At 46.5% G+C, this 25,217-nt stretch overlaps 2 protein-coding genes across 12 annotated transcripts in view; one reads left to right on the top strand and one right to left on the bottom strand.

Moving 5' to 3' along the window:
• The window catches only part of TP53INP2 (tumor protein p53 inducible nuclear protein 2), a 32,810-nt gene extending 22,229 nt beyond the window's left edge, over positions 1-10,581 (top strand). The window contains exons 2-5 of one of the 3 annotated variants that reach the window (XM_041733083.1): positions 1,994-2,186; positions 5,945-6,119; positions 6,486-6,774; positions 7,251-10,581. In XM_041733083.1, the coding sequence (XP_041589017.1) occupies positions 5,996-6,119; positions 6,486-6,774; positions 7,251-7,503 (666 nt within the window). In that variant the 5' untranslated portion in view covers positions 1,994-2,186; positions 5,945-5,995 and the 3' untranslated portion in view covers positions 7,504-10,581. Of the gene's footprint in view, positions 1-1,696; positions 2,187-5,944; positions 6,120-6,485; positions 6,775-7,250 lie in introns of those variants that run through there. The other 2 variants (XM_041733084.1, XM_041733085.1) reach the window with 2 other exon arrangements.
• Positions 10,582-11,527: 946 nt separating this feature from the next.
• The window catches only part of NCOA6 (nuclear receptor coactivator 6), a 91,173-nt gene continuing 77,483 nt past the window's right edge, over positions 11,528-25,217 (bottom strand). For 4 of the 9 annotated variants that reach the window (XM_041732544.1, XM_041732546.1, XM_041732539.1 and 1 more), the window contains 3 exons: positions 24,149-24,185; positions 20,413-20,561; positions 11,531-12,239 (listed from right to left, as the gene is read on the bottom strand). In XM_041732544.1, the coding sequence (XP_041588478.1) occupies positions 12,196-12,239; positions 20,413-20,561; positions 24,149-24,185 (230 nt within the window). In that variant the 3' untranslated portion in view covers positions 11,531-12,195. Of the gene's footprint in view, positions 12,240-20,412; positions 20,562-24,148; positions 24,186-25,217 lie in introns of all 9 variants that reach the window. The other 5 variants (XM_041732541.1, XM_041732538.1, XM_041732540.1 and 2 more) reach the window with 3 other exon arrangements.

Genomic DNA, 25,217 nt, shown 5'->3' with positions numbered 1-25,217 from the left:
ACATTAGCACAAGCTGCTGGTAGAAGTGGGGAGGAAGCTGGAGAGAGCTGGAGCTGGTTTAGGAAAGTTCACAAATGCTGTGTTGAGTGTGATACTTTGGGAGCCACAGCAGTTTTTAGAACAGGGAAACAGTGTGATGGGAGAGGCGTGTTAGGGCTTATTTTGTTTAAGTCAGTAACGAGGTCAAGAGAGGATATAAGGTTAGCAGGAAGTGGTTGTAAAGAGCAGAGGCTTAGGGTTGCACAGAATGACACTTTGGGGACATCACTCCAAAGGTCAAAACCCTGCTCTCTCTCCTCCCCCCTCAGAAACCTCTGGGTATTATTTCCTGGCTCCTTCTAGGAGTCCCTGTGGAGTTTCAGACTAGGCTGGGACAGGATTTTATCACTAGAACATGAAGCTCCCGCCTAGCTTACTCCCTGCCTCCTTTTGGGCCTGATGGGCAGCTCTCAGACCCACCCCCACCAGTCTTACTCTACTGAGAGAGAACGTAGAACCTCTGGCCCTGGAGATTCAGAGGATGCACATTTGTGGTCTCTTCAAGAATTTCCCAGGGCATTGGGAAAGTTGGAGGTCTGGAATCTGGGATTGGCAGAAGCCTGAGGGTTGAGTTTTGGAAAGACTCTCTAGAAGCTCAGATATGTTCAATTTAATGGAAAAGGAAGTTGAGGCCCACAGAGGTAACATGACCTGTTTGAAGCCACACGCAAGTTTGGGGCAGTCAGGACTGGGCCCAGATTTCCCTGAGGAGGCTGAAGCACTCTGGGGTTTAGACAATCTGATGTATGCAGAGAGTGAAGAGGGTTGGGGCCAGAACTATGGATTCAGATCCTGATTCTGGTATTTATTATAGCTTTGCAACCTGTAGGAAGTCAGTTAGGCTCTCTGAGTCTGTGTCCTCAACTGCAAAACGGGGATAATACTCACTTCTGGGGTTGTTGTGAAGATCAAAACATATAAAGTGCTATAGCACAGTGCCTGGCACTCAGTATTTAGTTAATGTCAGCTAGTGGTCTGGTGGAAGCAATAGCACATACTCAATGTTTGTTGAATGAATTATTGAAAATAAAGGGCAGCCCGGGTGGCTCAACGGTTTAGCACCGCCTTCAGCCTGGGGTGTGATCCTGGAGTCCCGAGATGGAGTCCCACATTGGGCTCCCTGCATGGAGCCTGCTTCTCCCTCGCCTGTGTCTCTGCCTCTCTCTGTGTCTCTCATGAATAAATAAAATCTTTTTTTTTTAAGAAAGTAAATCCACATGCTGACAGATTTGTGAGCCTAAATTTCCTTGTCCTGTCACTTTTCTGTCCAGTCGTGGTTAAATAAAGTGTAAACGCTCCAGTACAGAGCCGTCTCTAGATGAACTATTTAATCCAGGGCAATGTCTCTCCGAGTCCCACTCTGCAAAATCTCCCGTCAGCCTAGCCAATTCCTCTGCACCCCTGGGTGCTCCCCCGGAACCAGGGAAAGGGGACGTCCCCACCTCTCAAGCCTGCCCAGCTGAGGAAAAATAGAGTAGAAAAGCAGATAACGTGTAGGGTGAGGAGATGAGACAGAAGAGGAGGGAGAGCAGGGAGAAGGTTGGTGGGGAGAATGGAGGTGCACGGACGTGATGGTGGAGCTGACAAAAGGGTACAGATGGGGGGGCAAGGATAGAGGAGGATGCCACCGAAAGGATACGGGGGACAGTGGGAGGGCGCTGGGATGGCTGGAGAGAATGCCGGAAGATGGGAACCCTCCTCATGAAGAGGTCTGTGGGTAGTCCTGCAGCAAGGAGTCGAAGGTCCCAGTAGTGGCCTCCCCGGGAGGCCCCCCCGAGGCTCTGAGTCGGGCTCCGGGGCAGGAGCCACTAGCCAGCGAATCGTGGAGGGGGAGGGAGCGGGGGTGTCCGCAGCCTGGGATTGGCCACTGCTCGGCTGGCCGGTGACGCGAGGCGGGCGGGCCCCTTTGTGACGTCACAATCAGCTGTTTGAACGTTCTAATTTGTGCGGTGAGCTCTGCAGCGGCCGCACAGCCTCAAAGCCCCGCGGGCGAGCGCAGCAACTGCGAGCTTGCGAGCCGGAGCCCCGCCGCCTCCCCGTCCAGCCCCCGCGATGCAGCCCTGCCTGTGATCAGCGCCGACGTCAGGACGCCCCGCCGCACAACTACCTCAGAGCCCCTCCGCCCGCCGCGCCGCCCCCTTCCCCAGGTGAGTCCCGGCCGGCCTCGGCCCAGGGGGTCCCGCGCCCCGAGACACGCCCCGCGGTCTCCCGGCTCCCGGGTCTTTGTTTCCGCCGGCGGCCGCCGGGCTGCACTCCCATCTCTCGATTGGCTGCCGCACGCCGGTACACCATGACGTCTCTCTATTTGCATATGACATTGAGACGTCACCAAGGCCGGCACCGCCCCCCGGCTCGGGTCGCCTGTCCTCCCTTGACCCAGTAGGCGCTGGGTCGGGGCTGGGCCCACGGGTGAGGGACGCTGAAAGGCAGCAGGACTGGAGGGGCCTCGGCAATTTCCTAGGCTAACCCAGGTGTTGGGGTCAGGCCTCTGATCCCCTTTCTCCTTGGGTTCGGGCGGCGCTGCTGGGTCTAGGTTGGGCGGGGGAGGGTCCTCCGAGTTCAGGGGCAGCCCAGAGCTCAGTTCTAGGTCGTCGGGGGCGGCGCCAGATGGTGGAATACCGTCTCTCCAGCTCCAAGCTCTGCATCCCCGGGGACTACCACAACATCTCCCTAATCGCTGTTGTGTGCTGTGCCTTAGCTGATGTCACTCCCTGCCCCCAAACAAGGGGTCTCAGACTCCATTTCACGGAAGGAAAACTGAGGCCCAGAGAGGGGAAGTTGCTTACTTGAGGTCGTGAAGACAATTAGAGGCAAGCCTACTTAGTGAATGACAGATGCATTAGCCATGGCACATGTCTAGTAGGAACTCAAAACAAGTATTGAGTTACACATTCTCCTAACACTGGGGACTCTACCTTAGGCTCAGTACCATCCAAATTCGATGGGGCTGTTAGGTCCCTTTATTCCTGGATCGTTTTCCTGGAGGTCTCTGGAGACTGATCTCCTTTTGTGGCCCTGACCCTCACTGTGTACCCTGGAGTCCCAGAGCCCAATAAAATCGCTGCCTCCCAGCTGTTTTGACCACAGAAGGGTGAGTCATTAGCTGCATCAGGGTGTCTCCAGGACTGATGTTGGGGTGGGTGGAGTGTGAGAATTCCCTCTGTTTGGCCTTTTATTACCTCCCCAACTCCCAGTATTGTCAGCTAAGAAGGACATGACCTGACATAGAACTGGTGATTAGAGAGAGAGGGGCAGGCCAAGGGAGTAGGAGAAGGAGAGCTGGCTTTCCAAGTGGATAGGCCCAAAGACTGGGACAGGAGCCCCATCCCAGCCTGGGCTTTGCTAAAGGATGGGGTGGGGTAGACATGGCGTGGAGCTCAAGTGCTATTCTGGGTACAGCTGCTGTAGTTATTAAAGGGAATGGTTCTCCCTGGAGCAGGGCTGGGAATGTGAGAACCAGGAAGCTGGCAAAGATGGGAAAGAAAATCCGGGAGGCTCCGCCAGTGGTCATCAGAGGGGGCGGGCACTGGCTGGCTGGTGCTGCTGTCACTCTTGGGTCTGTCACTTAATTGCTGTGACTTCAGGCAGGGAGCTTCCCCTCACTGAGCTGTCTTTACCTTAATCTGTGTATAATTTGAGGAGACCCAGAGCAGGTTCTGCTATACAGTGGGCGTTGTTGTAACTGCATGATGAATCTTGATGTTAGGAACTCCAAATTCCTTTACAGCTGGGCATAGTGGTTCTGAGGTGAGGATTGACTTGATGAGTTCTGACTCTCTCTGACTTCCCTATTTCCTCTGCATCATCTTTTTGGGTCTTGTTTGCTGAGGCTTTCCTGATTGTGTATATACTCTGGATGGAATTTAGTGACCTGGGGCTAGACGTACCTGGCCACCATCTAGCTGTGTGTCTTTGGATAGACTTATTTCCTATGATTCTCAGGTTGTAAAATGGGCCAGGTGAATATGATGAGCCTGCACCAGCTCTCAACTTCCCTTTCATCTTCTCACTGAACTAGTCAGTCTTTGCAAGGAGGGTGTCTTTGCAAGGAGGGTGTGACTCATCAAGGCTCCAATCTTCCCTTCCTTCAGGAGGGGCCAAACTTTCTGGATTTTTGGTAACTGAGTCACTAACTCTCTGTGGTTAAGAGATGGGTTGAGATATGTGACTTCTGCTGGGCAGACACTAGTTGGGGGCGCCTTGGCTTTTATAATCTCTGTAGATGTCCCACCGGAAAAGCCAGAACCTAGGAACACTTCCTTCTGGAGCCTGGCCACTGTGGGTCTGCAAATGTGGAAATATTCTCAGTTTATAGAGGTTGGATGATTCTGGGGGCAAGTGTGAAAACATACCCAGGGAATGGTCGAGGTAGCAACAAGCATAGAAATACTTCAGGTGGGTTAGCAATAAGTGTAGAATGCCTTCACGGAATGGAAAAGTGGACATGCCCCCAGGGAGTTTTACAGGAAGTGTGGAAACATCCCTACAGGAAAGTGATGAGTGTCTCAGTAGCAAAATGGTCAACCATCTTCAGGGGACAGATGTGGAGGCTCAAGCTTTGGGACATCCAGGGGACTCTTAGCCAGGCCTAGTCCTAAGGTAGGCTTAAGTGGGGAGAAGGGCAGATCTATAGCTACCTCCTTGGTGTCTCCATTCCTGGAGCAAGGAGTCTCCTCCCTCATTTTCATCCAGGGAAGGGCTGATTGAGGGGTTGGGTCCTGGTTCAACCCTCAGTGCTCATCCTTAAGGGCTGTTGGGGGCTGACAGGCCCTCCCTTCATCATCACCTCCCACTGACCTGCTGCCTCTCTGGGGCCAGGAACCTGATCTTCCTCCTAGCCATGAATGCTGCCCTTGAGCAGGAGTTTAGGTATAGAGGGTCAGAGGGGGAAGGGCCCAGGGGAATAGGATCTTAGAACCTTGTCTGACAGGCACAAATGAGAGCTGTGCAATCACATGGTAGTGGTTCTGTGGGATTTCTGCCAGCCAACACTATTCAAGCCTCAGAGGCTCCAGTAGTTCTTAATCTTTGGGGTCAAGGAGTGATGTTAGAAATCATGATGAAAACTTCTCCCAGAAAAATGCCTTGGCCATCAAGTTAAAAATGCCTAATCTAATGTCTAATCCAGTAAAGGCAATGGAGTATGTAATTATGGTGCTGCCTCTGGAATTTGACTACATGGGTTTGAATCCAACCTCTGTGTCTTATTAGCTGGAGACTTTGTACAATTTACCTTACCTCTCTGAGCCTCAGTTTCTTTATCTGTAAAAGGATAATAATTAGACCCTTTTCCTAGAGTTGTGAGAAGTACCTGTTAATGTGATGTAAAGTGCTTAGTACAGTACCTAGCACATGAATGTTAGCTATATTATGATGATGATCATAAGTAATCAATACTGGACTGTTTCTTCCTTGCTTGGAGAACTCCAAGGTCCAGCTTGGAGACCTTTTCTGATAGAATCTGGTCATATGTATCACCCCTCCCATATCCCTAAGAGCATGCAATAATAATAATAATAATAATTACTAGTTGATTAGTTTATTGGATGCTCACTCTGTGGCCTAATATGGCTCTAAGCACTTTGTGTTTGGCTCATTTAATTCTTATTAGAGCCTAGAGAAGGATACTATGGTTAGCTCATGTAACTCTTATAAGGGCCCAGAAGGAGGTGTTTTATCATTGGCATTGGACAGAAGGGAAAACTAAAGCACAGAGAAGTTAAGTAACTTCTAAGGTCACACAGAGAAAATAGAAAAACCTGAAAGCAGACGGACTTACCAGCACGTGCACACTCCCCCGCTGTACTCATACGACGCTCTGGGGGCTGGGGGTGGGTCCCCAGCCCTGAGTCGAGGTGGTCTTAGACTAGTCTGGCGGCTCTGACTCCCTCTCTGCACCTCCCAGGTTGCTACGCTGCCGTAGGGCGCCCCCCTGAGGCCGCCTCACTTCCCCGCCATGTTCCAGCGCCTCACCAGCCTCTTCTTCAGTGCTCCCCCGCCCCCCGAGGACCCCGAATGCCCCCGAGCCTTCGTGTCCCAGGAGGATGAAGTGGACGGCTGGCTCATCATTGACCTGCCGGGTGAGGCCTGGGTCGGGGCCAGGGCTCTGATTCCCGGGCCGGTGAAAGGGCAGACGGACGAGCAGCGGAGGGGAAGGGGAGTCCCCGGCCTACTAAGGTAGCGACGCCGAAGGCGGGGTAACAGGGCCCCGTCCCCTGCAAAGCCCAGGCCGCCTCCTGGCAGCGCCGCGTTGGGGCCCACACCTGACGTGTCCGAGGGCAGCCGGTCGAGACTCCCGGCCCGTGGGTGCCCCGTGGGCGCGGCGGGCGGGGCTGCGGGTCTGACTAACGATGCCCTTTCTCTCCCCGCCCCACTGTGTCCGGTGTGTGTGTGTCCCTCCCCGCTGCGCCCCCGCTCCGCATGGCTCCCCCTCCCGCGCCCCGTAGACAGCTACGCGGCCCCACCCAGCCCCGAGGCCGCCCCCGCCCCCGCAGGCCGCCCCCCGCCCGCGCCCTCCTTGATGGACGAGAGCTGGTTTGTTACCCCTCCCGCCTGTTTTACTGCAGAGGGGCCCGGAATCGGGCCCGCCCGCCTCCAGAGCAGCCCCCTGGAGGATCTCCTCATCGAGCACCCCAGCATGTCCGTTTACGTCACCGGCAGCACCATAGTGCTGGAGCCTGGGCCCCCTTCCCCGCACCCCGACGCTGCCCTGCCTGACGGCGACCTTAGCGAAGGGTGAGCGGGCCGGGGACGTGGCCTGGAGACCCGGAGAGGCGGGTTTGGGAGGTCCGGGGCCGGAGCCTGGGGAGCGAGCTCGCCCGGGAGCGAGCCCGCCCGGCGCCGCAGGGGCGGGGCCCTGAGGGGCGTGGCTTCGTGGCCGGAGGCGGGGACGAGGCTAGGAGCCGGGCTGCGGGCGAGGGGGCGGAGCTCTAGCAGAGAGGGGGGCCCGGGGCGGGGCCCGGGGGGCGGGGCCCCGAGGCTTGGGGCGGGGCTGGTGGGGGGCTGGGGGCTTCCTGAGGCTGGCACCGCAGGTAAGCGCCCGAACAGCGGGAGCCCCGCCTTCCCCGGAGTCCGGCTTACTTGGTACAGGGGTCGGCGCTGAGGAGGCGTCTCCAGGCTGGCTCGGAAGGAGGGCACTGGGCACCCCGCTGACGGGAGAGACCGCGCTGCGCCGGCTCGGGCCCTGACCCAGCCCTGCTGTGTCCCCGCAGGGAGTTGGCGCCCGCCCGCCGCGAGCCCCGGGCCCTGCGCCACGCCGCCGCCCCCCTGCCGGCACGGGCCGCGCTGCTGGAGAAGGCAGGCCAGGCGCGGCGGCTGCAGCGGGCCCGGCAGCGGGCCGAGCGCCACGCGCTGAGCGCCAAGGTGGTGCAGCGGCAGAACCGCGCCCGCGAGAGCCGTTCGCGCCGGCCTAAGCACCAGGGCAGCTTCGTCTACCAGCCGTGCCAGCGCCAGTTCAACTACTGAGGATCCTCCGCCGAACCACAGACCCCTCACCGACTCCCGACCCCTGTGGGGCCCCTCTGCCGCAGCCAGTGTGTTGCTCGAGGAGCGCCCGCAACTCACCTGGGTTGGACACTACAACCTCCCTCAAGCGAGGAGGGGTGCCAGCCTCCCCCCACCCTCGATTTTCCCACGTCTGATCCTCTAATCCGCCTCAGAACAACCCCCCTCCGGCCCCATTTCCACATTTCCTCCATTTCCTTCGCCCTGGACACTCCATTCTTCATTCCTTCTCTGGCTCCTGTCCCCGTCCCTGCCCTGACATTCCCCTACACCCTTGCCCTCTGGCCCGCTCCTATCTTCTCCTCCCACATCTAGCTCACTCCCCGCCTTCCACTCCCACTTTACAAGCCTCACCCATCTCACCTTTGGCACTATGCTCACTCCTCCCTTATTCATTCCCAGTAATTCCCTCCCAGATGGTTGGGGGAATGGGCACCGAGACCAAAGGGTTCTGCCTTGAGTCTCCCCCTTCCCTCTCCCCGTGGAGTTGTTTAGGCCCGGAAAGGTAAAGTATGTGGAACAGGACTGTGAGATGTGTTAGAGGGAGAAGGTGGAGGGAATCGAAGGAAGAGGCAGCCTACTGGAAATGTAGACAAGACACACAGATTAAGAAGCTGTAGGGAGCAGGGCACCATGGGAACTGGCACTGTGCTTGCTCTGAGAGGCGAAGCCCTCCTCTTGGGCTTGAGCCTGAAGTCTGCCCCCACCTCCCTTTCTGATCATCCCACTTCCCACATCTTTTCCAGAAATCCACCCCTCTGCATGCCCCCAAGTCTGAAGGGCTTAGTATTTTGTTGCCCTACCCGCAACATGTCACCCCAGGAGTAGAGGCTGGCTGGGCAAGGCCCTGCCATCCTGGCCATCTGTTCACATGCCTAAGGTGCTAGAACTAGTTTAGGAGAGATGCAGGCCAGAGGGCTTCTATCTAGGCAGGGAAAGTGCATCCCCCAGAGTAGGAAAACAAGGGAATGACACTGGGGAGGACAAGCTGTGGGGTGAAGCCATCCCAAGACTGACAGCTCAGCCTTCATGTTGCCTCTGGCCGTGTATTTCATTTCACACACTGCCCAGGATGGCTAATAAACACTCCTGGGTAGGAAGCCAGGAGCCCCACTGGCCCAAACCCCAAATAGTTTGATTCCAGGTTTAGGGCCTCCAGGGGGCCTCTCATTTCCTCCCCCAGGGCTCTTCCTTTCTAGTCTGATGGGGAGAAATGGGTGCCCTATGGTTCCCCTTGTCCTCTCCTCCAGTAAGTAACTGGAGGAAAGAACCTGAGTCCTTGGGTGAGACAAGAGGGGACACAGGCAGACAGTGTTGCCCTTCTTGTGGTGGGAGTGAATTTTGGGCTCAGACACCAGCAACAGCTTCTTGGGATACCCCGAGTTGCTTCCCTTTTCCTCTGTCCTTTTTTAGCGTGTGCTCTTTCTTCCTTGAAACTTTTAAGATGTCCTGTTACATACTAACATAGGTCTTCCCCCTCACTCCAATTCCAGGTTTCTTGGCCTCAAAGCCAAGCTGAGGCTTGGTTAGAAAACTGCAATCCCATGAGGGTAAAGGCATCTACCCTCCCTGATCCTCTAGCCCCAAACCTCAAATTGAGTATATGGATAAGGGAGGGGGTAGCCCCATGGTTGCTGGGATGGAGGCAGAGGAAGTTCCTCTTGGGGCTTCCTATCCAAGGGAGCAAACCAAATCTACAGTAAAGACAGATCAAAGTCCCATTAGGGCCCCAATGGTTGACAACCTTGCTCTTCTCACCAAGGTTCTCCTGCAGTTACATCCTAGTTGTGTTTATTCTTCCAGCTACCCAGTGGTCAGTCACTTCACAGCCAGCTTAGGGTCTTCAGCACTTCTGAGAGCTGAAACTCCCTCCATATCTTCCTGCCTACTCCTTTGCTGCCAGCTGGGACACTGGCTCAGCCTGGGCAGTTCCCATGATCCTTTGAGGGGGAGGGGTTGGGGAGAGTGGGTTATAGGGCATTTGGTTCAAATTTCAAAAGGCCCCTCCCTTACACATATTTCTGGAGGCTCCTGTAGTTCTAGAACCCTGCAATCCCATCACCTGGCTGATGGTAAGGCTCACATGTTTTTGTACTTTCCTATAGACTCTGTAGCATTTGAGTGGCAATATTTTAATTGTGTATAGATTTCTAAGAACCAACACTACTCAGTCTCCTGCTAGTCTGACTCCTGAAGCATCAGACCTCGTCATACTGTATTGACTGTGTATGTGCCTTTCACCTTGAGCATGCTTCAGGATTTTTTTTAAACCACAGAACTTGAATATGTGAGGGAACTAGAATTCACAAAGTCCTATGCAACCTTAGACAGGAGGGGGTGAGAGTCTGTCTTAACTGATGTTTTCAGAGACCCTGGAGAAGTTTGTATTAATTAATGTCAATACTACCAGCACTTTGCCAAAACTGAGTATGTCAGAGGGACCCCTGTTTCTAGAGACCTAAGACATCAAAGGGCGACGTCCAGTTATTCCCCAATATGCCTGAGTGCTCCCTTCAAGCTAGTTGTCACCTTCCAGCTTTTGCCAGTTTGGCCCCAGGAGGGAACCGTGTGTGTATGAATGCAGTTTGCTGCTCTTTTGGGGTATGCCTGCTTCCCAGCCCCCATCTGGAGCCCTGATCAATTTGTTCTGACTTATAATGTCTTAGGTGCAACAGGGACCCCACTAGAGCTCTTGGATGCCTCCTCAGATCCATGTGGCTTTATGTGAGGGGACTGAATGCAGACACACCATAGCCCCTTGAATTTTCCCTCTTCACCTGCCACTAGTTCCACATGGAACCAACAAGTTGAGTGTATCCCTCTTAGTTGTTTTGTGTTAGACTGGCTGAAATGAGAAGACTGTGGTTGACCATGTTGTGACATGTTGACAGACTCAAGGACACAACCACCTCGATCCAGTCACATGGCATGCCTGTGTATGTGTATAACAGGATTCTGATTGTTAGATTTTAATGTTATTCCTCTATGGGAGAAAAAAAATTAATATAAAGAAAAACAAATAAAAATATATTTAAAGCACATTATGCTTTCTGTCTGAGTAGAGCTAAAGTAGAAGCACTCTGCGATCTCAAGCACAGTACAAGCACAGGGATTATTATTAGGCTGGCTTTAGTTCTGGTTGTGTGTCATACATACACCAGAGGAAGAGAGAAGATAAGCTTGTTGGGAATGAAGCCAGACAATTGTGGGGTCTGACTCATAAATAACTACTTTTGGAGGATCCCTATAAGCCAAGGCATATATAGACAGTTGAAACACGGATGAGAATGAGAGCATGACAGAATCACTGACATCCTTTTGGTCTCAGACATTAGGTTCTGGCAGGGGCAAGGAGACACTGCAGGGGCAGGGACAGACTCCATGTCTAGTTCCAGAAGATGCAGCAGAAGGCTGAGGCCCAGACCAACACAAGGACAGAGCCCAACCCCAAGCATCAGTCTCTCCTGAGGGTTGGGAGTAGGGTGGAAGTAGAAGCAGCAGGTTTGGAGACTATACTTTTTGGGTAGGAATTGAGCCAGGAAAGGGAAAAACCTGGGCATGTTGATGAGAAATCAGCCCTAAGCCTGAGATGAGAAATAGGGCACCCAAAGGGTAGAAAGTAGTGGGCATCTTTGAAGTATATAAAGTATATAACACAAAATGACCACTTTGATGTGGGAGCTGCCCTGATCTAACCACAGAACTGGACTGAAGGTGGAAAGCTGATCTAAAATGGGCTGGATTCTTGATACCGTTACAAAGAATCCTGCTGATCAGTCTGGGCTTATCTCTTGAATGGAGGAGAATGTTAATAGTTGTTAACATTCTGTGCTTGGAGAAACACTACGAGGTGGAGAAAAAGTGTATCCGGGTTATGGGTGGCTTCCTGTCCCTAAAAAATCCTGGGTGGTCTTTGATCCTAAGTTGATTCTGTTATTTGCAACCAAAACAAATTTGACCAACATTTATCAAAGTGCCTGGTACAGTGCTGAAAAGGGCTAGTTTCTTCAAAGCAGGTATAGTAAGGACAAGGTTGGATTCTACTTTACAAAGAAGGCTGTTACTATTCATTTATGGTCCAAAGAAAGAGCGTGCTCACCCAGTAATCCCTTACCAATAACATACATTTATGTTCTAGGACAATGACATTTATTTAACACATTCAGTATTTCACATTGTACAAACCCTTAGATTCTCTTTATTCACTGGTCCATTTCTACAACAAATACATCCAAAACACTATATAATAAAATTATTTACAACATTTCCAAAGGAAAAGATTTCTTTTGCTCCCACTACTGCTATTCACACACATAACTTCCACAGCACAATACATCATTAGAAGATCTAAAAATGCTCACCCTGTACTAAGGCTGCTTAGGAAATATGAAAACTAATAACATAATTGCATTAGCTCCTCTCAATACATGGCAACATTTTAGAAACCTTGAACTTCATCTTGCAACACCAAAAGGGTTCAACAACTTTGCTTTCCCCATTGCACTTTACGAAACAGGTTGCAAGGACTAGGAAAAGGGCCACATTATTAAAATGACTAACTGTACAGAAGTGGATTTTAAAAAGTCACAGCTCAAAATTGCTTTTTGTAAAATTCACACACATTTACAAGGATCAAGTCGCCATCCAGCTTGTTTACTTGGATTTTCTTCTCTTGGATTGCACTGCACTGGTTATGTCTGTGGGGGAAAAGGAAGGACACACTCAGCTGAGGCAATTCTTTATGGCAGTGATGTTTAGGCAGTCCACACAACGTAGGGCTGGCCTAAGTGGGGCCCTACTGGACTGAATCCCTTTTGGAGTCAAACCACTGTTTTGCAGTAAGTGATTCTTTTTGCCTTATTATAGTCAAAGTTTCTAATTAACACGACCACAACCTGTGGTCATTAAGTGTCTATTGTGGCCTAGCCAGGAATATCAAGGCTGTGGATACATACAGGCAGAGAAGTAATTCAGAGCAAGCCATAGCCTGCTCTGAGCCCAGGAGAGCCTGCAGGCTTCATGGAAGAGGTGGGGTACTGAATGATAGTGGCATAAAGGGAACAAGTATGTTTTAATTCCTTTATTTCCTCTTATCACAGTGTCTTCAATCAACTCAATCTTACTCCATATTTAAACCATATTTCTCAAAAACTTTTCTACACATAGGGTGCCTGAGTGGCACAGTTGAGTGGCTCTTGGTTCTGGCTCAGGTCATAGTCTCAGGGTCTTGAGATAGAGCCCTGCATCAGGCTCCACGCTTGGCACGGGGTCTGAGTTTCTTTTCCCTTCTTCCTCTGCCCTTTTGCCCCTCTGCACTAAAATAAATGAATGAACCTTAAAAAAAACCTTTTCCTCACAAAAGTCTTCTACAGCAGAGTACAAGAAATACTTGAAGCTCTCCAAATGTAAACATGTCTTTAAAATCTTATATAGCTCTTAAAAATTCACCCTCATTCTTCATGCTGCTCCATAGATTTGGGGGGGGGGGCTTTTTTAAAAAAGATTTTATTTATTCATGAGAGACACAGAGAGAGAGGTAGAGACATAGGCAGAGAGAGAAGCAGGCTCCCTATGGAAACCTGATGTGGGACTGGATCCCAGGACCTTGGGATCATGACCTGAGCCAAAGGCAGACACTCAACCACTGAGCCACCTAGGTGGCTCCATCTTTTGGCTTTAATATGAAATCAATGTTTTAAAACATTTCTCCCATCAAGGATAAAATATTTTCTATCTAACAATAATATGTCAGATGAATCAGTTTTATTGATTTCTGGAAACTAGGATAAATTTTATTCTTTTATTTTTTAAAGATTTTATTTATTCATGAGAGACAGCGGGGAGAGAGAGAGAGAAGTAGAGGGAAAAGCAGGCTCCAGGAGAAGCAGGGAGTCTGATGCAGGACTTGATCCCGGCACCAGGGATTACGACCTGAGCCAAAGGCAGACACTTAACTGAGTGAACCACCAAGGCACCCCTAGCCTAAATTTTCTGATGCTGCATGTTAGTTAGGTTCAGTGGCTTTTTGTTTTTTTAAGATTTTTATTTATTTATGAGAGACACAGAGAGAGATAGAGGCAGAGACACAGGCAGAAGGAGAATCAGCCCCATGCAGGGAGCCCGAGGTGGTACTCGATCCCGGGTCTCCAGGATCAGACCCTGGGCTGAAGGCAGCGCTAAACCACTGAGCTACCCAGGCTGCCCAGGTTCAGTGTTATAAGCAATTTTTCTTTTCTCTTTTGTATATTTTGAGAGCCCAAACTTAAGATGCAGATGCAAAAAGCAAAAATGTTACTGTTAGCTATAGTAATTGCTAAGAGGGTCTCAATGACTTTCCAAGAAGTGACCTATGCAATATTTTGGGGCTTCTGTTGGTGGAAATTTCAGTATGTGTATCTGCTTGTTGGAAGGTCATGCTGTTTCTGCCATGTGGTAGAGGAGTCAGTCTCTCTGTCTCTCTGATTTACTCCTTAGTCTTTTGCTCGTCAGAGGAGTCATTCTGACAGGATGTGGATAATGGTGTTCTTCAATTTCATGTAAATAAGAGTCTCACACACCCAAAAGTTCCCTATAATCAACTCTCTAGCCCAACTATCAGGCTTCATTTTCACTGTAGTAAATTTATCATTTGAGTAAAAATACACAGAGTTTCTTTGTTGTTGTTGTTTTTTTTTTAAGTAGGCTCCACACCCAGTACAGAGCCCAATGCAGGGCTTAAACTCAGAACCCTGAGATCAAGACCTGAGCTGAGACCAACAGTCGGACACTCAACTGACTGAGCCACCCAGGCGCCCCTACAGAGTTATGTCTTTTTTTTTTTTTAAGATTTTATTTATTCATGAGAGACAGAGAGAGGCAGAGACATATATAGGCAGAGGGAGAAGCAGGCTTCCCACATGGAGCCTGATTCAGGACTCGATCCCAGGACCCCAGGATCAGGTCCTGAGCCAAAGGCAGACGCTCAACCACTGAGCCACCCAGGTGCCCCCAAAGTTATATCTTGATGGAGTATTCATCCTTAGATATGTTAATTAGGGCAACTTTGGGAGCTTCTCCTTTGTTGTGATATGAAGGATCAAGTGATGTGTCTGAAAAACACCTATGTGACTGGGAAAACAGGTGAGAAGGGGGAAGGTAGAAAAGCAATCTCAGACTCCCCCCACCCCCTGCTTTCTTTGCTTTTTCCCATCTGTCACTGCTTCAAAGCACCCAATGATCTGGCAGACTGACTCTGCTTCTGCAGATGAATCAATGAGTGGGACCATGAATAAACAAGTGATTTGTGTTAGAAACCACAAAAAATAATCTTTTAGATACCAGGGTTAGGGGTGGGTGAGAAAAATGGTGTAGGATGTACTTTTACACTTCCATGAAGGAAAAAAACTCTATTAACCTGGTATTGAAGTCTCTTATCACCTTCCCTGGATAAATCTAGGCAATCTAGGCAAAAGGGCAAGGTCACTTTTGATGTCTTTATAAATCTGTCTGAAAAGATGAGTTTTTTGTTTTTGTAGTTCAATATTCTACTCCCACTTTTACTATTCCACTGAACACAATAAGAGAATTTAGAAGTAAACTCTTTAAGGTAAGGAATTCTAGGGAAGTAATGAAGAGCTGATGGTACATGCGGGGTGTACATCAGGCTGCCTACCTTATCTGACTGTGCATAATCCCACTACCAAGAACCCCTAAACCAATACCATACTAGCAAAATAAAATTTACAAATATTGTTGAAAAACCCTGTTTTTTAAACCACCAATGATTTTACAAATTAATGTCTTCACAAATATAAAAGTAGTCCAAAGACTAACACAGTAACACCATTTATATTAATATTTTGAACCAACTATATGGTAAAGAACTGGGTCAATAAGTCTTTCAGATGGTTGTCCATATATACTCTTGGAAGGCATTTACATTTATAATTTGCTATGGGCACTTTCTCCCCCTGGTTGCCTCATTTTGACGGTAAGCAAATTTGGACAGACCTATAGTGCAAGATCTATTAAGTCTTCTGTTATGTGGAGTTTACCTTTACCTTTCAAGGAATTTTAGAAAATGACCTTGATCTTGCTCACTTCATTATGTCTTTTACTGTACCACTTCTAGCTAAGATTTCTATTTTTGTAAAAAATTCTGGGAATTTCAAAATTTTCATGGATGGTTTCTGAATGATGCTACAAGAGTACAGTTTCAGGCATTATTGTTCCGAGTTTTCTCCCATATTATGCTCATTTATATTTCCACAATAAAATTTCCATTTTGGGATCCCTGGGTGGCGCAGCAGTTTGGCGCCTGCCTTTGGCCCGGGGCGCGATCCTGGAGACCCGGGATCGAATCCCATGTCGGGCTCCCGGTGCATGGAGCCTGCTTCTCCCTCTGCCTATGTCTCTGCTTCTCTCTCTCTCACTGTGTGCCTATCATAAATAAATAAAATTAAAAAAAAAAATCTTAAAATTTCCATTTTAAGGATTTTTTTTAGATTGTTGCTTCTCAAGTTGGTTGTGGGTAGGGTAGGGCTCTCACCCTACTTTGCTGTCAGAGGGATCTTAAGGCACTCCAGGGACACTCACCACTGCTGCTGATTATAGGTTGTTCTGAACTTCCTTCATGTTAGCATATCTTCCCTGGTTTCAGACTTATGCATTGAACCTCATTTTTAACTACTGATCTTTTTTCCCAGTTGAAAATATAACATGAACACTATTATGAACAGAAGAGTAAATAACGAATGCCAAGGAAGGAAAACGAGAAAAATCATTTCTGTGTTAGAAAGGGAATACATCATGTCAGGAAGCAGAACTATTCATGTGCATTTTTCTAACACCAAACCTGATCAAGTGCAATTTTAAAAAGAAGCTTACTGATTTGTGAGAGTCAATTTCTATGTCTGTAATTAAAAGTGGGGGTGGAAGGCCCAACAACCAAAACCAAAACAACAGGTTAGAGAGTGACCTATCAACCACGTAGGCCTCTCTGGACCTTCCCAGAAATAATCTGTCCCACCTGCTCCAATCTGGCAGTATAGTAGGCCTTGGCCAACATGACGTAAGCAAACTGTTCTCACAGCAGGAGCATGGTTAATGTCATTGGTGCTCTGACAATACAAATATACCAATACTTCTCATTATAAACTCATATTTCTCAGCTTTCAAGATTCTCATGAAAAACAGACTTTCTGATATTGTTTGTATATATATATGACCCAAATTGTATGAATGCAAAAGGCAAACCTTTTTCTTCCTTCAAAACTTTAAGAAGTATTGATGCTGCAGAAAGAGGTTTCAGGTATCCAGCACTACATGTGTCTCCAAATTTGAGTTGCATAGATTTTTGGAAACCACCCTGATATTTTATGATCATTCCCTGGGTATGGGTTCAAATATAATCACAAGAAGTTATTTTATGACTTAAGTTCAGGGTTTTGGGTACAATACAGCATATTACATAGCAAATAATATGCATATTTATTCTTTAATCCAGATCCAAGCACTCTAATACTTAAAAATCAGAACAGCTACAGTACTGACTTTAAAAGGTAACTTACCTACCTTAGGAGTTCAGAACTGAAAGCCTGAGGGCTTGAGGATGCTGTAAAGATTTGTACATGACTGTGGTTTCTGGGGTTTGGCCAGATCTCAGAGATCTCAGGAGACATTTATTTACCCAGCAACCCTCCATGCAAAAGCACAAAGCTTTCAAGTCATTATGGCCTTTCCTAAGCCACTTAAGTCTCAGAGCAGGGATGGGGCAGGCATTCCAACATGACTACTACCACCTTGGGACAATGTCCAGTTTAAGTATACAAGCCTATTCTCCACCCCCTTCTAAAATAGGTTCCAGCTTTCCATCTTTGGTTGGCTGGCAGTTCTCTACAGACTGGTTTTAATTTGGGCATCTCGTCTTAACTGTCCCAGCTGCTCCTTTGATTAATTCTTTCTGGTGCACTGTAAATGACACCCTTACTCTCTTGAAGATCAGGGCTCAGGTGAAGTTTCCAAAAACCTGGTATGTGACATCTTTAAAGGTCAACACTTGTTACTGCTTTATTATTTTTAAACATTTTTTTTAAAGATTTTATTTACTTATTCATGAGAGACACAGAGAGGTAGAAGCAGGCTCCATGCAGGGAGCCCGACGTGGGACTCGATACCAGGTCTCCAGGATCATGCTCTGGGCTGAAGGCAGTGCTAAATGGCTGAGCCACCTGGGCTGCTCTTGTTTCCTGCTTTAAAGGTACTTATATACCATATTCTATAGCCCAGAAGACCTCGAACCTTTGGGAGAGTGAGGGGCCAAAAGAATACAAAGAATTGGGAGGAAGCAGATTTTCCCACAGAACTCTAAGAAACTTCCCTTTAGTGGTCTAAGTTTAGTATTCAATATACTGAAAGGAATGCTTCCTTCCAAACAAATCTCTGCCTGGAGAAAATGAAGAAAAGTTGCTGGTTCCCTTTCTGTATCAGAGTGGGGATACCTAAGAGGACCCTGCCAGTGGTACAGACAGGATGTCTGGAAAGGAAAGAAGACACCTCCCTCTCTGATGGGCTGAGATAAGGTAACTTTTACATCTCTACTTTACCTGTATGTGATCTGTAAACCTATGGCCTACTCCCACGGGCTCTGTGAGGAACCGTGAACTTCTTTTTTTGCGTGTGTGTGTGAATTTTTTTAAAAATTTTATTTATTATTTATGATTGTCATCACAGAGAGAGAGAGGCAGAGACACAGAGGGAGAAGCAGGCTCCATGCAGGGAGCCCGACATGGGATTCAGTCCTGGGTCTCCAGGATCGCGCCCTGGGCCAAAGGCAGGCGCCAAACCGCTGTGCCACCCAGGGATCCCGGAACCGTGAACTTCTTGCCCAGAAATACAACCTACCAATGACAGCTGAAGTCTCAGGTCAGTGTCTGGTGTTGGTGCACCAGAACCTGCCCTCAACTTCAGGCTGGCATCCCAACAGTACTTGACTGTTTCTCAGCAACTCTGCTGATATGAGGCATTTCTCCAGGATCCCAGCTCTTGCCTAATATGAGCTAGTCAAGCTCAGCACATTTCCTGAGGGGATGAAGTATCATACCCTTCCTCAGATTTGGGCCTTTGTACATGCTATACCTTTTGCCTAGAATATTTCATTCAACTCCCATGGCCTACATAATGCCTCTTCATTCTTCAGGTCTCAGCTTAAACATTTTCTCCAGCAAGCCTCTGATTTGGCAGAGGAGTATCCCAGTTATAGGTTCCTACAGTATCATGTAATTTTGCTATCATAGCATTTAGCATTTAATGCATTATATTCATCTTTCTGGCTGGCACATAATTGATATGATGAAGAAGAGTCTCTGTCTTTTCACCATTATATCTCCAGGGCCTGGGGATAAGTACTTGATATATATCTGATAGGTGGTTATTAATAATTACTGATTATATGCCTTTTGTATTAGGCAGCATACCAGGTACCAAGGATATAATGGTGAGCAAAACTAGATACCTCCTGCCCTAACAGAGTATATACATTCATTACTTATCACACAATAAACATAAAGTTACCACTGTGATGTTACGGAGGAGAACATGGTACTATGATTCCTCATAGCAGTGACAAGGGAGCCAAATAGAAAGAGTAGGAAGTTAATGAGAAGAGAAGAAGGAAGAAAGAACATTCCTTGCAATGGGTATAACACACACACACAGGCTTGTGATGAGGGATGAGCGGCTTATCTGAGTTGCTGAGGGAAGTCAGATGAGGCTGGGAGAGGCTGACAGGGGCCAGACTACATAAAATCTTGTGGCCCATGCTGGTGCTTTTAGACTTGAATTTTAATTACAGTGTGAATCACTGAAGGGTTTTAAGCTGGAGTAGCAATGAAGATGGAGTAAAATGGATGAATTTGGGTCACCTGAAATAAAATCAGCAGCTTTCTGTGAGGATAAGGGAGAGAAGTGCCAAGAAGAATGTGCCCAATGGACAGATGGTGGTGCCATTCCCTGAGGTGGGGAACACTGACAAATGACCTGACACTGTGGGTGAAATCAGACATTTGAATTTGAAGTCCTGTTAAGGTTGTGCATCCAGCTGAGATTTCTAGAGGTTTGTACTAGAAATACAAATTCATGAGTCATCTGTGAAAAGTTGTAACTAAGAAGGGGCACGACTGAGATTAGTTAGGGAGAGAAGAGTTAAAGAGACAGGGTGACTCAGGATCAAAGTGTGAGGAAGACCAACATCTAATATCTGGGTACAGAGATTGAGAAGGAAAAGCCAGAGAAGTAGAGAAAACAATTGAGAGCTCTAGGTTACAGAAGCCAAGGACAGACTGAATTCAAAAAGGAGACATCAGTCAACAGAGGAGAGAAACTGGTAGTGTAAGGTTCTTGACAAGGTTAGAGAAGATGGGATCAAAGAGCACAAGTGGAGTAACTGGCCTTAGACTTGAGGAGGGACAGCTGTTCTACTATAGTAGGAACAAAGGAGGATCCTGGTAGATTTATGTCCTGACAGCAAGAGCTGAAGCAGTTCTATTTTCTCTGTGGAGAGTGAGAGTCTCTGCTGAAAGAGAGGAATGTAGAGGCCAGAGGAGTGGAAAAGAGAGTTGACTACTGAAAGATGGGTGGGCCACATTGAGGACCTATCTGAAGTGGTGATTATGAGTCAATCTGCCTTGTTATGTTCTTTCTTTTTCCCCTCAACAATGCTTGCTGCTGTGTATACACACAGAAAACACAGAGGTAAATGAACTAAGGAAGGACAAACAAACAGTAGAAGTTAAAGTAATAGAAGCAATGATGAAAGACAAAGTCCTCTGCTGTGGTAATAAAGACCCCATTCTTCTATTTGACCCACAGTAGCACCCACACCTCCCTGCTAACCTTTAGTAGAACTGGAGGCTGAAGCAGGCCGAGAGGATCGCTTGCGATGTCCATTTTCTACACTTTCAGAAGCCACAGTTGGCTCTTCGGTTCGGGAGTTTCTTCGGCTTGGGGTTTTGGACTTTTCAATGATCTCTTTGGGCTCACTGCTGACAGGGGAAAGCACAAAGTTTCCAAAGAGGTGAGGGAATCAAGTCACACACAAAAAAGGGTTCGTCCAATAGAGTTTCATTCATAAGGCAGGAGTTTACGAAACATACAGTCACTCTGAAGAGAAAATATTCCATCCTGGGACAGTAAACACAAAAACCTTCTATACTACTGACAATTTAAGAGTTTTTGGCTTGTTACACTAGTAAAAATAAAATACTAAAGCATATTGCTGGTGCAATTGCGGAAAAACAGGTAACAGAAATTAAGAACTTGGAACAAAAATTCTCAAACTTCCTTATCCATTTTTCTAATACAACAATATTCTCTTTCAAAAAGTAACAGTATCTAAAATCTAGGAAATTACTAATATATATTGGCATTTCCTATGAGCCTGGTATAGTCAGATAATGGCATGGTATAAGTCACATTATAGAATATATATCAGGATATATTCACAGTATATTGCTGGCTATACTGGTTGCCCCCACTTCAATCCCCCTTTTTTAGTATGCAGAGATTTAAAATTGGTAATATGCAGTACTATTAAGGGTATGGGGAAAAAAAAAAAGGTATAGGGACAGAAACTCCTGATAGAGTATAAATTACATAACCCAATAGTTCTCAGTAGGAGGTATTTTTTTTGCTTCCCAGGAGACATTTAGCAACGTCTAGAGACATTTCTGATTACCATGACTAATGTGGGGATGCTACTGGTATCTTTTGCGTAGAGGTCAGGCATGCCACTGAACATTCTATAATGCATAGGACAGCTCTTCCCACCCCACCCAAAAAAGAATTATCTGATCCAAACTATCAATAATGCCAAGACTGAGAAGCCCTGGTATAATCCTCTGGCTCAGCAATTCTATCTCTAGGTGCCTAAGGAAACAAATCTTTTTCCAGAGCTCTAATCATACACAAAGATGCCAAAGTATTTTATTTATACTAATGAAGACAGAAGATGTAAATACTTTACAATAGAGTAAAAAACAAAAAGATGGCACATCCATATTCAGTCATGAAAAATCATGTTGTAGTTTTATTTAATGATAAAAACTGTTCATGATACATTATTGTGGGGAAAAAGTTACCAATGTTATGAATAGTATAATCCCATTTTCATCACAATACATGTTGAGTATATATCCATAACCCCATAAAATAAATGTGTGAGATACATGTGTGTGTGCATAATGTACAGTGCTTATATATAAATACTATATGTTAGATATATAAATATCAGATATAGTACTTATATATAATATACTATCTGTATACATACTCTGAAGAGAAGTAGAAGATGAACTAAAATACATACAATATTGTTTTAATCACAGCAATACTGGTTTACTGGTAGTTTTCTTTTTAATTTTCTGATCTGAATTTCAAATTTTCTTTAATAAACTTTTTTACTACTTTCATGGTTCAAAAAAAAGCACATCAAATCATTAGGGAAAAAAGCTGATTAAATTTGCTTGTAAGGCATGGAACTGAAACCAAAGCAGTACAACAAAGAAAACAAAAGAAGCTGATGAAAGGGATGCCTCTTCTGGGAAGTCTTCCATGACCTCGCTCCCCATGTGAAGTTTTCTTTTTGGTTCAGTCTGTAGCTGGCATTCTAGAGCATCCATCAGATTATACAGCATATTTTATTTTAACATCTTCTGCCTTCCACTAGATCAGGAGCTCCTTAGAGACATGATCTGTGGCCTATCAACAATCCCTACCCCTCCATTGTTCACTCCTGTCTGAGGATCCTTTACTAGTGGCACTATGGCTGGGAATCTGGCCATACTGTTTGCTACCTTGCTTTATATCTAACAACTGACCCATTAGCCAAGGTAAGTGAAGAGGCAGCAGGGCTAGAGCTGGGGTGGAATTAGGAGTCAAGAGGTATCTATACATCCTTTTAGAGATGTTAAGGATGGCTTTCTGGCTAAGAGCCCAGAAAATGGTCAAAGCCTCTGAGGAAGAAAGATTCCTAAAGCAAGTGCCTCTTTCTCCTTGGCAAAACAAAAGCCATAGCTGTCTCCAGCGCTGGAAACAAACATCCACAAGATATTTTTGGTTTGATTATCTTCTTTCTGTAGCCATACAGTTGGTGTATGCGTCAAATATTAGCGCAATCCAAATAAAAATGCAGGCAGGATCATGCAGTAGGAATATCAGTAAGTTTGGAGGCAGAAGAACAGGGATCAAGTGTTACACATATGTTTACTGGCCATGATATTGAACTTTCTCTATGCTTCAGATTCTTGATTTATAAATCCCCATTTTGTCTGCTGCAACCCATAAGTCTGAGGGCTCTGGAGTCAGAGTGCCTGAGTTTGAATTTCAGCTGCACCACTTACTAAATGTGTGGCCTTGAGCAATTTAGTTAACTTCTCTGAGCTTTAGGTTCCTTATCTCTAAGACAGAATTTGCTTCCCTAATACATATTGTGAAAATTAAATGAGATGATACACTTCAGGAACTTGCAGCCCAGTGCACGGCATGGAATGCATTCATATAAATGTTGGCTATTATGACCACTTCACAGGATTGACAGGATTACATGGGAATATGATTGTGAAGACTGTTTCATAAAAAAGTAGTACAGGGATCCCTGGGTGGCGCAGCGGTTTGGCGCCTGCCTTTGGCCCAGGGCGCGATCCTGGAGACCCGGGATCGAATCCCACATTGGGCTCCCGGTGCATGGAGCCTGCTTCTCCCTCTGCCTGTGTCTCTGCCTCTCTCTCTCTCTGTGTGTGTGACTATCATAAAAAAAAAAAAAAAAAAAAAAAAAAAAAAAATTAAAAAAAAAAAGTAGTACAAATATGATAAATTCTCTAAAATGTCATCCAACATACTAGTACACTAAAAAAGGAATGACTTTTGAAAAATAATAGTTCTCTGCATGGAGTTATTAATGAGGTTGAAGCCACAGGTGTTATTTCATTTTGTTAGGTTGTGCGGCTTGCAGATTAACAAAAAAAAAACATGAGTTTTAGGGTCAGACCCTAAAACTAGCTTTCTCTCTCTTATGACTGGAGGATCAAACAGCTATACTTCAGAAGGTGTTGCAAGGACTATTATTAATGACAATATAGCAACAGCTCCTACAAACTGAACATTTACTATTTACTATGGTGAGTGCTGAACATGTTCTCATTCAGTTTTCAAAAAAATACAAAAGGAAAAACTTAGCCACCAAGTTTTATTAAGAGAAATGATACCTCTGAGGGGTTAGGACTCATGATAACTCTCCCACTTTAGTAGGGAAAACAGACTGGTACAAAGAGTGAAGGAAAAGGCCAAGGTGAAGAGAGGTTTAAAAGCCAACACCCGGGCAGCCCCAGTGGCTCAGCGGTTTAGTGCTGCCTGCAGCTCAGGGCGTGATCCTGGGGACCCGGGATTGAGTCCCACGTGGGGCTCCCTGCATGGAGCCTGCTTCTCCCTCTGCCTGTGTTTCTGCCTCTCTCTCTCTCCTCTCTGTGTATTCTCATGAATAAATAAATAAAATCTTAAAAAAAAAATAAAAGCCAACACCCTTTGAAGAGCTTAGGCTGTTTTCATGCTAAGCCTGTAGAATGATTGGTCTTACCTTTGTCCAGCGACTATGGCAGCATTTACCTCGAGTTCTGTGAAAAATACAAAGGACAGAAATGAGATGTGGGAGCTCCTGTGGTCTATGTCTACTGGGAGAAGAGAGGTGTCTATGAGAATTCGGAATGCCCTATTTATGCTAACATGTCTCTGTGCACAGCAGGATTCTCACTCTACATGGTACAGAGACAGAGTTGGCAGGGACACAACTCCATTTTCTGGGGCATAAGACATTTAACTTGGTCTACTTTTACTTCTACTCTACATTGAAATAATCCTGTTTAGATCAACAGAACTAAATTCACACTGGTTCATATTTTACCCAACTATAACTAGGTTAGTAAAATAAGCTGCTTCCTCTCATGTAGAAGAGATTTTTTTCATTCTTAAAATATTTCCACCCTCTTGACACTTGTTTTTAAAGACAGTAATCTTCAAATATGTCTTAAATATTTACTCAGGATGCATTCTCTTCTACAGGATTTCCTCACTGAGTTTTAGAGGGCAGACTGCTTTGCTTTGAGATAACACCTACAGACTCCATTATGTTCCTCTCTTCCTCAACCTCCCAGCAATGCCCTCCAAGAAAGGAAAAATCTCAGTAATTTGTCTAGCAGGGTTTTGTTTAAATAAGCATTCTATGGGTTTATCAGGCACTTCTTAGCATCAGCTGAAAACATCTTCTTTCACTATATGCCTTTAAGTAGTTCCATCTTTCCAAAAGACTTTGATGCACAGGATAGCAGTGATCTCTCCCACTTCTGAGCTTCCACAGCTCTATCCCTGTCCCCTCTTTTGGAGAATTCAGCACCACAGACTCACACAGTACATGCCTAATCTATCCCACTGATTACATGTTAACCTCCCTGAAGGCAGTGAAATCAGAGTGCATGGGTTAAAATTCTGACCCCATTGCTTTATTAGCCAAGTAACCTTGAGCAAATTACTTGATTTCTCTGTGCTCAATGCCTCATCTGAAAAAAGGGGACAACTACTTTACCCATCTCAAAATTAAGAGGATTAAGTGAAATAATACATACAAAAATTCAGTATAGCACCTGACTTTT

Source organism: Vulpes lagopus, chromosome 18 (genome assembly GCF_018345385.1).
Source record: "Vulpes lagopus strain Blue_001 chromosome 18, ASM1834538v1, whole genome shotgun sequence".
Classification (NCBI taxonomy): domain Eukaryota; kingdom Metazoa; phylum Chordata; class Mammalia; order Carnivora; family Canidae; genus Vulpes; species Vulpes lagopus.
Note: the sequence above shows the minus strand (reverse complement) of the source record. Positions and strands in the feature narration are given on the sequence as shown.